Below are 15813 nucleotides of genomic sequence, written 5' to 3' on the forward strand. Positions count from 1 at the left end.
CTTTCTTCGGCAGTGCAAAAAATTATTAAAACAGCAATTGAAGTTGAATGTCTTTGATTCAATCTTAAAATAAACACTTCAAAATATGGTACTCTATCCCCTTGGTGCAGCACAGAAATATAAAAGTCCTACAAGAAATAATGAAAAAGTAAGTCTCAGTTTAACATGAGTTTGGATATTTTTTTCAGATTTGGGATATATATTCTGAGCATCTATGCTTCATCAATGCATCATATGGCAGAATATAGCTAGATTATGTTTGGACAAACATTTGGCAGCTAATAAGATCATGTAATCATAGTTGATGCATGACAGAGTCTGTGCTGCTTAAATCTCTAAACTACTACAACTATATTGAACTAGAAAAATAGAGGTAGTGGATCAATTGTGTAATTAAGACAATAGTGAAAGCAACTTTTACAATGCTTGATTAATCCCTTTCTCATTCCTTTGCTGGAGATCATACTGAGGGAAGAAATAAAAATGACTTACCAAGTATAGAACATTATGGGGGGTAAGGCTTACCATAGATGACTTAGCCTTGGCATATGAACCAATGGGAGAATCAGTTGAAACTTCCCCTTCAGCATAAAGTTGTTGCTTCCAATCCACATGGAGGGGTAGCAAAATTCCCACTTATAAATAGCCACAATTTAAACACCAACAATGGATAATCTGAACCCTTAATTTGACCCCAAGTGGTACATATTAGCCCATATTGGGATGAACATAGAGACCAATAATGTAGCAAAGAAAACTCTGAATGATTACCTGCATAATACACATTGATCAAATGGGTCACAAGTGAACAAACTAGGATCAATGTGCAGAGTTTAAATAGTATGAAATATAATATGGATATGCAACAAACTTTGTCTTAGGATTTTGTATTATGTCCTTATGGTTTAAGATATTTTGTTTAAAAGTTTCACATTAATTTTTGTTTGGGTATGTGAAAAACAATACATTTGTCATCTCTTTTGGTGAATAACCAGATAAAAGAGAACATCAATATACATGCACAAACTAATCTAAATCATAGAAATTGTGCTTTGTTTTATTCAACAGTGTGAAAGTTTTGTTGTTCTTTAAAACTTCAACAAATTAACGGTTACCATCAAGAACTATATTTTAACAGAACTAGGAAGACATGGTTGTGAAGCCTTTGTGAAGCCTAGGATGAATAGAAAAAGAAAAGGAAAGAAGCTAGAGGCAATAATAAATATCTTAGACAACCAAAAGAAAAGGCAAAAGATTTTGACAACTTGGAGATGAGATTCCAACATGTACACACTGGCCTGGACCTTTCTTAGGTCGTTAATAGCTTGTCGTGGCGTCATGATTTGCCGTCCCTATTCCCTACAGAGTGGAGTGTGGTCTGAATTATCCACTGTATGGTCCAACTTAAGATTATCCTTTTACATGGTTTGTATCCCACTTTTGGTCTCTGTCATGTGCAATACTACAAATACAAAACAACAACTTGGTTTTACATGAAACATGGACATCAAAAACATGATATATATTGTTTCTCACCTCTACTATCTATACTTCTTTTTTCAATAGAAAATTGGTAACCATGACCATGTTTGTGTTTGCGTAGTTTGCCTTGATCAACTATTCTGTGTTTTTACATTCACCAACCACCAACTTTCATCACACTTCAACTCTCCAATGTAAACATCTCCCAATAAAGTAGTAACCATGGAAGTGCAAGATTAGATTTCTCACCTCACGTTTCAGCCAAGGAAGAAACCAACACCAACCTCCTTCCAAATAACAATGTCTTCACTCTTTTGGAGCCAACACCATCCTCCACCATTTTTGTCAATCATAAACTTGGACTCGCCTGCAACCAAATGCAAATCCACTAGCTCAAACCAAACTCACATCAAATGATACACCCAATCATCCCATAATAATTCACCCAATATTAAGAAAAACAGCAACAAAGTCACAAATGAGTAGGACCCAACCCCTCCTATAATTATCAAACCCCAGATCCCATTTCACAGTCTCACTCAAATAACCACATTCCCCTTCACTTCTCATAGGTTATTAACAGTAGAAAACCCTAAGAACTAAGAAAAGCAGAAAGCTTGAACTGAAACATGACAACAACCTACGGCACGATTCCGACCGCGGGGCCTCCGAACCTGGAATACATATCGCGTGCAAAGCAGCGGATCAAGGCGGGGTTGGGGACGCGGCGGCCGTGGAAGGCCATGCTGAACTTCCGCTCGCTGAAGGTCCCCGGCGGCGGCGCGGCCGAGGCGCTGTCACGCGTGGCGGTGAACGTGTCGTACTTCCGCATGAACTACGCGATGGTGGTGCTGCTGATTCTCTTCCTGAGCCTCCTCTGGCATCCCATCTCGCTCATCGTCTTCCTCCTCCTCATGGCGGCGTGGCTCTTCCTCTACTTCCTCCGCGACGAGCCCCTCGTACTGCTCGGCCACCTGGTCGACGACCGCCTCGTACTCGTCGCCATGGCCATCCTCACGGTGGCGCTGCTGCTGCTCACCGACGCCACCGTCAACATTCTTGTGGCCGTGGCAGTCGCCGTGGTGGTGGTGGTGGCGCACGCCGCGTTCCGGAGGACGGAGGACCTGTTCTTGGGGGAAGAGGAAGAAGCTGCTGCGGCGGCCTTGGTTGGTGCTGCTTGATTCTTTGTTTTCTGTATAATTTTTTTTGTTGAATTCGGAGAAAAAAAAAATGGTTATTTGATTAGATTTGGTTCAGTTCTATCGTTTGTTGTTGCATTTTTTCGGAAGATGATGGTAATTGAATCCATTTTTTTTCCTCTGTTTTCATATTTTGTTCTAACTTCGTGTTGTGTTGAGAAGTGTGACATCTAAATTGGTTTAACTGAAATATGAAATTTGTATGTTTGGGAGGGAAATTATGTGGCGCGGTTATGTTCATTGATCGAGCTACAAGACCACACTTTAAATAGTGAAAGTTTTTATATTTTTTTTCCTTCATTATTTTTTCTATCGTTTATTTATTTTGTACAATTTTAACTCTCTATCAATAAAATATTTCATCAATTCTTTAACAAATTAAAAAACGATGTTATTTTTAAGATGTAATTAAGACTTCATTTTTAAAATTATTAAATATGTTTTTAATTTATAAACTTTTACATAAAATTAGAATGATACATTTTTGATTCTCAAACCTAAAAAAGATAATAAATACTATTATTTTAACTCAAGTGCATTAAAAAAAGATTTACATACCAAATACAATTTAAGATAATATTTAAGTTGTTTGAACAATTTAAAAATGTTTCCTCTCAAATGTCAAACACAATTTATTTAACTCCAAAGTTTTTATTAAAAAGTAAACAAAAATTTACTTACATTCTAAAATAATAAAAAATTATGATGATAATATGGAATAAACCATGTTGGTCAATCCATAAATTTGTTAGAAAAAACGTATAAATTGAGTATTTTAGTTTGTTTAGACTCGTTTTTGTCTAGCATACAACAAAGACTAATAATGAAATAGGACGAATAGTAAAAATATATAAATTTTAATCTTTAAATTTAGACAAAACTCTTTTATTTTATCTGCTTGTACTTGAATTCTTGTGTTCTTGCCTACATTATATATTAATTAATTATTATAGTTTTCTTTTTCAGTTTAGACAATAATTTTTTGTTTCTTTGATTGTATAAGATTTAATTTTGACATATTTATTTTATGTGAATATAGTATGTTTGTTTAATTTAATTTACTTTTGTTGTGAGATGTAGAATCAGGAAAAAAAAATGAAATATTAAAAAAAAAATATTCTTGCAACACTATAAAACACAAATATAAGAAAATAGTGTTAAAATAGTCATGAAAAAAGAAAAGTATCATTCATACTTGTAACTTCATCAACCATGAAATTCATATTTGGAATGTACAAGGACATTTTTTTAAATAAAGATTTTACATATTGTAACTATAAATGTGGAGCCTAAATTCTAAAGCAATAGACTATAAGGTAAAGGGAAATAAACAATTTAAAATGTTTTTAAATAAAGTATATCTTGCAACTATAAATATTTTTTTTTAATTTTATTTATCCATTTATTAAATGTAGATCTATCAATTTGACCCATGATCCCGGGACTAGCCTAACCCACTCTTGAAAAAGTCCTCAAATGGGAGTCAAAAAAAAGCTCCAACCCCCAAAGCCCCCTCTCAAGGGGTTTAGGGTTAGGGTTAAGGTGGGTTTAGTCCCACTAAAATTTTTTTGGAAACTAAACTTCAACATTCTCATAGTAACTATTAAAAGTACTAAATTTTATATTTATATAATTGATTTCTTATTTCAAATTACTAAATAAAACTAATTAATTATAGTATAATAATAGAATATTTAATATTCAAAATAACCACTTTTTTAAATAATTAAAAACAATTGCAAACCACACACTTAATTTTATACAACTAAATAGTATTACAAATTTATTTTACTAAAATATTATAAAAATGCTTTATTTTGTTGTCAATTTTAATACAATTATGTCTTATAGTGCAGACACCAATTATTGGAAAATTATATATAATTAGTAATATCAAAATAACCTCAAGAGATAATAACATATTAAATTGATTTAATATTTGCATTGCTTTTACAGTTTTTAAAAAGAATCACTGTTTTGTTTCCTTGACTTCTAAAATTATTTAAATTTATTTAAAATTAATATTTATAATTATTTAAAATTAAAAATAATTCAAAAATTTATTATCTAAATTTTTTGGATAAAAAATAGTATTAATATTTTATGTGTAAATTAAACTTATGTTTTATTTTGTTTTTTTCTCTCTGATCATTTTTTCTCAAAAAATTTATAAAAAAAAATGAAAATTTTAAATAGACTTAAAGTACTAAAGAATGACAAATGTTATAGTGTTTCAATTCTTTAACTAACACATTAAATAATTTATTTTTAACTTTCAATTAGAACACATAACATAAATGTATGTTTATGACATTTAAAATGGAGTAGTACGATAAGATTGAATCCTATAGGCGAATACAACTGCAGCCTGCACAAGGTTTATGAGTTTTTTTGTTTACTTATTATTTATGTTATGAGTATGATTTGTTGAGTATAAAATGAAAAACAAAATCATTTATATTTAATTTCTTTTTCAATAGTTTTCTAAGAAAATAAAGAAGTCTCGTTTTTTTTTTAAATTAAGAGCTTCAATTAGAGAAAATCTTCTCTTAAATTTCAATTAGGATAATTTTAGATAGAAAGTTAATTTCTGACTTATAACCTAAAAAAAAGCAAAATTAAATATTTAAATTTCAAATTTATAAAATGATCCTTTAATTATATACTTAGAGAATCTAACTCAATAAATATTGTCATTTTGCCTTTAATTCTTATTCTAGAACTCTCCTCTAATAAAAATTTCAATTCATTTTCTATAGTAACTATTTTTGTAACAAATTAGAAGTTAATTATATTTTCTTTTTGTATTCAAAACGAACATTTTTTAAAAAAAAGCACATGAGTTGGCCCTAACCCACAGGGTTTTTGAAGATATTTTGGCCTATGGACTTTTTTTACGAGAGATTTTTTGGCCCTGTTGATTTTTTTGGCCCCAACTCACGTGGGTTAGGCAATAGGGTTAGGCAATAGAGTTAGGCAATAGGGAGGTCAAATTGATGGATCTAAATAAATGTAACCTAATCATATACTTAAATTTATCGGATTTCTTCAAATTTGGTCGAATACGAATTTAAAAATTGTTGCCAAACAAAATAAATATATTAACATTTTAGTTCTCATTACCTTTTAGTGCACATATTTTGTTGTAAATCATTAAAAAGAGAGTATTTTATTAACATTTGAAACAATAAATACTATTTTAAAAATTTCAATTCATTCTACTGTATTTTTATATTCTCAAACTTTATTCTAAAGAGAATTGCTAACTAAATGTATAATTAATAAATCAATTTACTTCAAATATTTTAATTAAGTAGCAAAGAGCTTAAATATTCTTTTTTTTAAGGTAATAAACATTGGAGAAAGAGAAGTACACAGAGCAACACACTGATACTTTTAGTTTCCGTTTCCCTTCCGCCCGTATACGATACAAGAGCTACCACCGGCGGTTTCCTCCGTCAACATCTTCGCAGATTTTCCCCGGCGTCCACTATTGGCCACCGGATACGACGGTGCGTATGGCTCAGCCGCCGTTCGATCCGTACTACCTGTACCAACAAGATGATCGGAGCAACATCAACACGCTCTTCGTGTCGGGGCTCCCGGACGACGTGAAGGCGCGTGAGATTCACAACCTCTTCCGCCGCCGCCCCGGCTTCGACTCTTGCCAGCTCAAGTACACCGGCCGCGCCAACCAGGTACCACCCCTTCTCCCTTTCTTTCTTCTATATTGTGCCTATCTACTCATAACTGATGCATTCAGAGTTGGCACTCGCGTGAATTTTTTTCTGAATGGAATCAAAGTTGGCTTTCTTTTTCAGGTCGTGGCGTTTGCTACGTTTTTCAACCACCAATCGGCAATGGCAGCGCTGCACGCCTTGAATGTGAGTACCTGGTGGCGTGATCTTTATGAACGCTAGGGTTAGGAATTTATCTCGTGTTTGGATAAACCTATAAGAGAAATAAAAATTAAATTTACGTATCCTATTAACCGAAAAAATTATATGTAAAAGTTAGTTTGTAGAAGCTCTTTATTTTTTAACCTATGCACAAACTATGGGAGAAACTTAATTTATTTTTAATTTCCTGTAAGTGCTTATGGAAAAATTTTAATCAGTGATGATAGCTTGAATTGATGATGATAAAGTTATTTATTTAAATTTTGTTCCTTGGAGTGAACATTTTGGTATGAGCTTCTACTATTCGGACTAAATGTAAATTGCAGTGTAGTGTGAGCTCATGCTTGTAAGGTAGTGGGATTTTGATGGAATGTGAAAAGAAATGGACTGTATTTTATTGGGGGATGTTTTCAGTTTATAGAAATTGGTCTTCAATTGAGTTCTCTTTTGGTTGATGATTCTCACCAGGGTGTGAAATTTGATCCTCAAACTGGATCTGTTTTACATATTGAACTTGCCAGGTCAAACTCTAGGAGAAAGCGAAAACCAGGTATGTATGTGTGTATATTATGCATGCATAACTAGGGATAAATAAAAAGGAAGTATCCTCAAGCTATAATGAATATGTAGCATCTTCATCTAGATATCTACTCATCTTTTTCACTTCCATTCTGTGTAGCAACTTTCCTTCAATTTCCCCCCAGTTTATGTATCTTTATGTATATTTTTTGAATTCTGGAGGAATTCAATTTGTTGTACTTTTATGGTTTAAACTTAATGCCTTTTACTTGACTTTGACTTTTCATAGGCGGTGGAGCCTACGTGGTTATAGATAAAAGGACCAAAGGGGAGCGTGATGTTCAGGGATCATCAAGTGATGATGGTAATGTTACTTTATTGAATTCAAGGCAAAGTGTGTGACTATTTTCTAAAATGTAAGCTAGATTGCTGCTATTGTCTTGTTTGCTCCCATATTTAAGTGTCCTCTTCATTTAATTTGAATGGGGCGAGTGAGATTAGAAAGGGAAAAAGGGAGAGGTGCAGCACAATGAACTTGGGTTTCATATTCTTGCACATCTTGTTTCTGTGTCTCATTCTCATATGCACATCTTTAACATTTAGGTGACAGTGACCCTGACGAACCATCAGAGAGTGACGGCAACCATGGTGATTTATCAACCATACCAAGGTTGAGAGTACAATCGTACCTCAGTTTAAATTTTTGCAAATTTTTTTGCGCAAACAGATTAAAATATACTAGTACTTTTGAATATTGTAGTGGGACACCGAGTCTATAATATTCTCTTCTTGTATGCAGTGATGATGGAGCTGTTGGTTCTGGCCATGCTATACCCGTGGTAAGTTCTAGTGAAAAACGGAAATAAGTTGGAACCCTTCTAGACTTTAGTAGAAACCATTCAATATCTTTTGTCTCAACAAATAGATTAAAATTTGTGTAGTTTGTAAAAGTTGTTACTTGCTTTTTCCTATAATATTTTTTTACTATGAAATCTTTTCAAATTGGCTGTAGGAGCAACATGAAAAGGGCAGTGCCGGAGGACTGTGTTCCACTCTCTTTATCGCAAATCTTGGCCCAAACTGCACTGAAGATGAATTAAAGCAAGCCTTTTCTTCGTGAGTTGCTCCTTGCTCCTTCTCTCCTGTTGATGAACCTGCTAAGGGCCTCTGGTGTTGTTATTCAGATTGGACCACTGCTAAGCAAGCTGATTCTTTTTATATCTAGACCGTGCAATGTTTTCCATGTACTTGGTGTTTATCATTAAACTTAATGTCTTCAATCCATGTTTTCCAGATATGCTGGATTCAACATGGTCAAAATGCGCTCTAGAGGAGGAATGCCAGTTGCATTTGCTGATTTTGAGGTTAGTTACGGTTCTGGCAGGAAATCGGTGGTGTCATTGTTAAAATGCGCTCTTCATTGCTTTGCCAACGAAGTATATTTAAGCATACATATCTGTCAAGAGAAATGCTGGTTACACTTGTTATTTGATAGACAAATATTATTGGAAATAACCACTTGTTATTTAATGATTATTTCTCATAATTTTGTAATTTTAAATTAATCTTAACCAATAATAGTGTGTGGTAGAAAATATCTGTAAATAGTGTGTCTCTAGCACACTTTATCTTTGAGATAACCTTGCCCTGTAATTTACTCGTCATAGATTATCTTGTCGACCTTCCATCTTTTGACAGGAACTTGATCAAGCTGCTAAGGTCGTGGAGGAGCTTCAGGGAAGCTTGCTTCCATCATCAGATCGGGGTGGCATGCACATAGAGTAATCTCTAACCTAACGACTTCTATTAATTGTTATTCTGCTTTGATTGGATGCTTCATATTTCTAATTTACTCTTTTATTTTTTTATCTGTGTTCTCTAGATACGCAAGGTCTAAAATGAGGAAGCATTAGGAAAAAAAGTTGGAGGTAAAACAGCTACCGGATAATTTGGCTTTTTAGATCTAAAGTAGTTGCAACATGTTAAGGGAACATTAAGAATGGACATTCCTTTAGTTATGCCTCCAATCATGTCATGGGTTAGAATTAAAGTTTTGCCAGTTGGTATAGAAGCTTGTAATACATGTTAATCACTATGTATATTGTTTCAATTTCAAATTCGTTGAGATAGTATCACTGCGATCAATCATCAGATGTGAAGATTATCTGTTTTGGAGCAAGAATTGAAACTTTTATCATAGTTTTATCCTGAAAAGATGTCTTTGCTTTGGTCGTGGGTTGGACATTGAAAGAGAGACAGAAAATTAGTGATATTTAGATAGTTTTAGGAGGAAGATATACTTTTATTATGAAAAATGTAAACCGCATCAGTAGTAATGCTAACAAACTACCCTTCATGTTCTGTTTAGTTGATTAATTATGTTTCTGAAATTTCTCTTTACGACACTTAGATTAGTTCTAAATGTCTGTTTTAACTTTAAAACTTTAGAAAATAAAATTATTTTAGATAAACTTCTGAATTTATATATTATTAGATTTGTTTAAAACTCCATAGCAAAACACCATGGTAGAGCATTGATCACGATTGTTTTGCAGTAGCCAACTGAATATCAACAATTTCAAATAGCCAACACAACGGAATTCATTTGAAATGTGACCTTTTGTCAGACTAAGGATACTCATCCATCTTGTGTCTGCTTCTGTCAAAAGCTATGGTAAACGATTGAAATGCATTACCATCGCGTAACGCTTGGGTGGAATTACCTTATTTATATAATTTGATAATCTCATCCTCATCAATTCACTGTCCAACTGAGCAGGACCTTGGTCAACGAATTTTTGTTTTTCTTAATTAAACTTGTTCATATTATATACTGAAGGGTAATTATACACAATGAAATAGTTAGATTACTAAAATTGGGTGGAGGTATTCAGATTCTATTCATAGAGAATGTAATTTATCACATGTTAAAGTGGTACCTTTTATAATAAATAGTTTTGCTTTTCTTCATACTAAATGAAAAATGTTTTATAATAAACTGTTTTTAGTAAAAACAAAAAGGTTTTGCTTTGTTTATTTCTCAAAGCGCCCTCGAAGAAACATAATGTGTAACGATGACCACGAATTTATGCCCAATCCAAGTACAAAACATAATTTGTAGAATGACAACTTAAGTGATGAATTCATCTGCTATCAATGTTCTATTACGATTTTACCGTTGCAATTCTTTTTGAACACTTGGTAGGTGGACATGTTCCGTGTTAGATCAATACAATCATTTTCAATTCATTTTTCATCTGAAGGGAATGCTAACTATTAAAGAAAAAAACATGACAATGCTGTCGTACAGTATTGAATTTCGACTGCACGCATAATAAATTCCTTTCGACCTGCAGGTGATCGTGTTTGTATTATCTACTTGCTCAGTAGCAAATCCAATTTCATAAATACTAAATTATATTATGATACAAGTTTTAAACAGGTGTTAATTAAAAAACACTTAATAAAAGAAAAAGGAAAAGAAAAGAAACAAGAAAAATATATTATCTGATGATGTGAAAATGTTCAAGAGCATATCCAAACTGAACTTATCAGAGTAGATCAATTTTGCCGCTCTCCACAAGTGCTTTTATTGATCTGTAACATATGAAATGGAGGACACCTGGCTCCATCTCAAACAGCTTCGACCTGCCAGATCAAGTGAACTAGTTTTTAACCTCTTAAAAACGAGAAAAATAAATTATTCCAAGAATACGAAAATTGCCTGTCATCAGCAGGTCCATCTTCGAGTTGAATGCCCGTGAGATACTCTTTACTTCTACATAAAACAAATGTGTCTAGTTGTGGTTCTGGGACTGAAATACACAAATATTTTGTCACGCGGACCCAAAACAATCGAAGACATCAGTTAGCAGAAGGAAAAAACATAAGTGGGGAAGATGAGGGAGAAACCCCTCTAAATCTAACTTCATTCCTCCTGGAACAGAATCCACAATTACTGATATGCACGTAAAGAATATCATTATAGCCTTCAATACAGTGTTACTGCACAATTATTTTAACTGTTCAAATTGCGCTTTCTAGATATGGAGGAAGGAAAAGAGAAAAAAAAATGAAACACTAGTTGATGTTAGCTAAGATATGTACAATGTGCTGATAAAACCTAGATCACTGACCCTTATTATACTTACTCAGATCCTAACTATTTAAGGAAAGTCTGAAAACCTGATAATCTAACACTAGAAAGGTTGGAAACTACAACAATCAATCCTAAGAGACAATGGGGAATCACGGAATTAATCCTGAACGATAGTCTAAAATACGGTAAGTATTTTTAGGTATTTCATATACTCTAACACCAATGATGGAAGGGTGCACAATACAAGGGTTTCAAGAACTTCAAAAACTAATTTTCCGTCAAAAATGCGAAGATTAGTGCCCAAAATCTTATTTTAGAAAGCTGGATACTGCAAGAAAAAGCTACAAGCATGAAGGCCAAATTAATCAGAAAACTACTACAGAACTCATCGTCAGACTTTTCAATCAAGAAATGTAAATTATTTCATGCCACTAACAAGATATGAAACTTGATCTCATTACAAACTGGTGAGTTTTAGGCAGAGCCAATTTGATTACTCAAAAAGACACACAATGGAGAATGAAGTAACGAAACAAAATAACCTAAATTGTCTTCTAACTTATAAGGATGAAAAATTACCCATGTCGTCTTCTTCGCTTGTTATAGATTGCTTTAGAACAGACTGGTAATTTTCTGGAAGCTTCGACAGGACAGTCACCTCTAGATGTTGGTTTAGGTCACTTGTACACCTGCAACAAGAAAATCATATTCAAAACCCGCAATAAAGATGCTTTAATGCTGTAAAACATTGCTAGCCAAAACAATTCATCAAAAAAAAAAAGTAAGCCTTACGTGCTGGCGAAATCTTTCTCGTCTTTGGATAGCCTGGACCAAAGTTCTTCGGTTTTTAGGATGTGGAACATGTACTTCTCAATCTACAATAGACACATGGTTGTAAAAATAAAATAAAACAAAAAATTCAATGGACAGAGAAATTGGTGAAGTCAATTTCCAGTTTGGCTAGTATTCAAATAGTTCAGCAACTAACGCCCACCCTAATTGTTTTAACCCATTATAGAGGTACGCAGGTAGTAAAAGTGAAAGCCGCAAAACTATTATTAGGGAAAAAAATATCCGGCAAAAGAGAGTCCACGAAAAAAAATTAATATTCATCTGGATTATGTTTGGGTTAACTTTTCATAAATGTATTAAGAGAAGAAAAAAGTGAAACAAATTTCTTCATAAGCTAAAACTAATTAAAAAAAAAGTTAAAAATCTAATTGTAGAGAAAATAATGAGAATTTGTATAAAAACTTAATTTTAATGTATAGGGAAATTTAATTCTTTTTTTCCTTCTAAAGGTGTTTATATAGAAGTTAATTCAAACATTTCTCTAGTGCAATAGTCATGCAGCCATTGCTAATACTTAAGGTAGATTAAGACTGTCCACTCGGAGTTTTTTCACCTGTTCAAAAAACTGCTATTTCTGTTGCCACGACCACAGTTCGACCCCAGACGAATCAGTCTCATTCAAAGTTTTAAATAGCACCGACTGACAGTTGCATTTGAAATTTCGTTGCCTTGATATTACAAGGAAATCGCAAACAAAATATGATGGATGCTGTCACAATTGCATGAACTTACAAAACCTTAGCATTACCTCCAAAAGTTCTATTAGCAAACTTCACAAATGACTTGTAAGATGAAATTTGTAGTTAATTATACCCTAAAATTTGAGTTTATCTCAATCTAGTAAGTCCAACTGCAGAAACTTAAAAAAAAATTACGGCGAAAATTAAGAGCACTGTTAAAAGCCTTTTGATGAATTTGTCCATAATTGTCCACAACTTGAAGGAATTGAGAATTAACAGGCATAACAACACGGAAGGTGGCTACCTTCTGTATGCGGATGCGGAGATAGGATCTCAACAGAAATTGGGTTCTGTCCAAGTCCATCTGATACAGAGACACTGAGAGAGGATCATTACCGACGCTGGATTTCTCCTCCACGGTTTCCTCCTACACAAACAGAAACAAACAAACGAATAAAAATCGGGAGCAAGAGAAGATTGGTTAGGGTTTGAGGTATGAGAAGTTGGGTACCATGAGTTGAATCTGTTCCTTGACGCGGGAAATCAAACGATATTCGTAGCGGAGAATCTCCGGCGCCGCCTTCTCGTTGCGCCATGCACGCTTCAGAAGCTCCACATCGGTGGTTGCAATCAAGGAAGCGTAATCGTCCAGTGACGCTTCTTCTGCACCAGAGCTTGAAGCCATTGATTCTTCGATTCAAGGGTTTGCTTTTCTTTCGCTTTAGCCTTCCAACAATAAATTGGCGCCAAATCCCAAATTGGGGATAGAGTGTGGGAGTGCCTACTAATTTAAAAAATATAAGATACGAATATTTTTTTAACTTAAAAATAAAAAAAATTATAAATAGCATTTTTTTTTTAAACAAGAGTTCTTTACTGATATTTCAATAAATAATATTTTTTAACTAAGCATTATCTGATATGCTTTTACTATGCATGCATATTGGCGGGCTTCAAAGTTGAACAAATTTATAAAACAAACTAAATTGACGTGATCTGTAAATTTATAAATCGACTTATTTTATAAAGTAATTAGTATATTTTTATATTTACTTTTAATGTGTGTTTAATGATCTAATTATCAAATTCTAAAATATATTACTGAATTTATGTAGACGATACCTTTCTAGTTAAGGTTTAAGGACTTTTGCTCTTATTTTAGTGTGAATTTTTTTAGTTTTTTATTATACAATACATTTATTGTCTTGTTAGAATCTTGTATTACATCATCTGGTCAACTAAGAATCAGACAGTCAACCATTTAGTGAATAAATAATCAATTGGTCTATGATAGTCATTAATTGATAATTATTCTAAACAATTATAACTATTAGTGAACACTTAAATAGAATAATAGTGATTGATTGGAAACTAATAGAAACTTAATGGTAATGGTAAGTTTATTATAATATTTATAAATATATGTTTCAGGTAATTAGTTTTGATCTTTATTAGAATATTAATACCCAAAGTTATTGACTTGAGCATTAGGATTGACTTGAGCATTAGGATATCTTTGACAAGTGTCTTCCCAATGTTAGAGTACCTTTGTCATGTATCCTCCCACAAGGCTTGGACAAAAGAGGAGAGAGAGCTAAACTTGGATAATGAAGGAATATCAGAAAGCTCATCTAGTCTTGAGAACAACTTTGAGGGCTTTGAGTAAGGATCTCAAAGAACATTATAGTGACCATCAATAGTGACCGATTTATCGATAGTCACTATAATGTTCGTCACTATTATGCTCGCTATCAATGAAACTATCGCCCCGTCACCAGCATCCTCGCATTTGATGGCTCGTTCGTGTCTTCCTGCACGACTAAGAATACGCTCATTAAAACCTTCAATCTAATCTTACCCACCGACGACCCCTTCGCAACGCTCATCACAACCAGTGCCTAGCCGGCATCCGCTTGACCCTAAAACGGGCCTCGTAGCCACTCAGGACGAGCGCCGCCATAGCCACTGACCGCGACGACGAGGTGCCCGAGATCCTTGCCGCACGCGCCCTTCACTTGAACAAATGCTTGATCCAGTAACAATCATAGAGCATGATCGCATCTTTGAAAGTGTCCATGAGCACTACAACAGTGACCATGAATCAGGCAACATTCGGTCCTTACCGATAAACTTCAAAGCATCAAAACAAGTGTCATAATACAATTGAATACCGAAACAAAATAGGCACCTCAACTCTTATTTAGCTAGCGTCTCTCCGAGCGGTGATAATTCATATAGTCGTCATCCACATCTTCTATTGTTCTTTTATGCAGGTCACAAGACTCTAAAGCAGTTAAATCAACATCAAGACCGAACGGTCTCACTCGCTCGGTCGTCTGACCTCAACATTTCGACCGAGCGGTCACGTAATCAACATCAAGACCGAACGGTCTCACTCGCTCGTTCGTCTGGCCTCAACATTTCGACCAAGCGGTCACGTAATCAACATCAAGACCGAACGGTCTCACTCGCTCGTTCGTTTGGCCTCAACATTTCGACCGAGCGGTCACGTCTATATTCTTGATATTATCTTGCAGGTCACAAGACTCTAAAGCAGTTAAATCAACATCAAGACCGAACAGTCTCACTCGCTCGTTCGTCTGACCTCAACATTTCGATCGAGCGGTCAAGTAATCAACATCAATACCGAACGGTCTCACTCGCTCGTTCGTCTGGCCTCAACATTTCGACCGAGCGGTCACGTCTATATTCTTGATATTATCTTGCAGGTCACAAGACTCTAAAGTAGTTACATCAACATCAAGATCGAACGGTCTCACTCGCTCGGTCGTCTGGTCTCAACTCAAGCTAAAATTTTGTTACTATGGGCTCATAAAATTTCAGCTACATTTTTCTGACCGTTCAAAATTCTAGTGTTGTTTTTCTTCGGTGCAGATAACAGGACTCTGTATACAAACTACTTGGCCAACTTTGAGCAACCGATCGGCAGGGAACATTTTTCAACTCGGTGAGACAAACTCTTCGTGAGCTCTCACCTTAGTCTTAGGGCACGCTCCTAATGAACTCCTAAGACCTAAACCGAGCAGGTGAGACATATTTCTTTTGTGAACTCTCACCTTAGT

The 15813-nt window shown here is 34.3% G+C and overlaps 2 protein-coding genes and 1 pseudogene across 2 annotated transcripts; 2 read left to right on the forward strand and 1 right to left on the reverse strand.

Annotated features, from left to right (window-relative positions):
* The first annotated feature begins 1883 nt into the window (after positions 1 to 1883).
* Positions 1884 to 3027, forward strand: LOC124849046 (PRA1 family protein F2 pseudogene; annotated as a pseudogene).
* Positions 3028 to 6042: 3015 nt separating this feature from the next.
* Positions 6043 to 9504, forward strand: LOC124849050 (RNA-binding (RRM/RBD/RNP motifs) family protein). Its single transcript, XM_047326900.2, has 10 exons — positions 6043 to 6379; positions 6503 to 6565; positions 7049 to 7130; positions 7389 to 7463; positions 7703 to 7769; positions 7899 to 7938; positions 8112 to 8215; positions 8394 to 8463; positions 8798 to 8880; positions 8982 to 9504. Exons 1-10 carry the CDS (start codon positions 6200 to 6202, stop codon positions 9010 to 9012), a joined length of 795 nt encoding a protein of 264 aa, XP_047182856.1. The 5' UTR covers positions 6043 to 6199; the 3' UTR covers positions 9013 to 9504.
* A 982-nt stretch (positions 9505 to 10486) lies between these two features.
* On the reverse strand, positions 10487 to 13493 carry SLD5 (DNA replication protein-like protein). Its single transcript, XM_047326905.2, has 6 exons — positions 13242 to 13493; positions 13035 to 13157; positions 11991 to 12073; positions 11778 to 11887; positions 10824 to 10914; positions 10487 to 10747 (listed from the first exon to the last, which is right to left on the reverse strand). Exons 1-6 carry the CDS (start codon positions 13413 to 13415, stop codon positions 10651 to 10653), a joined length of 678 nt encoding a protein of 225 aa, XP_047182861.1. The 5' UTR covers positions 13416 to 13493; the 3' UTR covers positions 10487 to 10650.
* Positions 13494 to 15813: the final 2320 nt, after the last annotated feature.

Source organism: Vigna umbellata, chromosome 11, assembly GCF_029865625.1.
Source record: "Vigna umbellata cultivar VRB3 chromosome 11, Vumbellata_1.0, whole genome shotgun sequence".
Lineage (NCBI taxonomy): Eukaryota > Viridiplantae > Streptophyta > Magnoliopsida > Fabales > Fabaceae > Vigna > Vigna umbellata.

Excerpts from the sequence above, each read along its gene's own strand:
- LOC124849050 (XM_047326900.2), top strand. The coding sequence starts at position 6,200 with ATGGCTCAGCCGCCGTTCGATCCGTACTACCTGTACCAACAAGATGAT. Across the intron at positions 7,770-7,898 it reads GATTTATCAACCATACCAAG|TGATGATGGAGCTGTTGGTT; the intron begins GTTGAGAGTACA and ends TCTTGTATGCAG. Across the intron at positions 7,939-8,111 it reads CTGGCCATGCTATACCCGTG|GAGCAACATGAAAAGGGCAG; the intron begins GTAAGTTCTAGT and ends AATTGGCTGTAG.
- SLD5 (XM_047326905.2), bottom strand. The coding sequence starts at position 13,415 with ATGGCTTCAAGCTCTGGTGCAGAAGAAGCGTCACTGGACGATTACGCT. Across the intron at positions 12,074-13,034 it reads TCCGCATCCGCATACAGAAG|ATTGAGAAGTACATGTTCCA; the intron begins GTAGCCACCTTC and ends TGTCTATTGTAG. Across the intron at positions 10,915-11,777 it reads AAGCGAAGAAGACGACATGG|TCCCAGAACCACAACTAGAC; the intron begins GTAATTTTTCAT and ends TGTGTATTTCAG.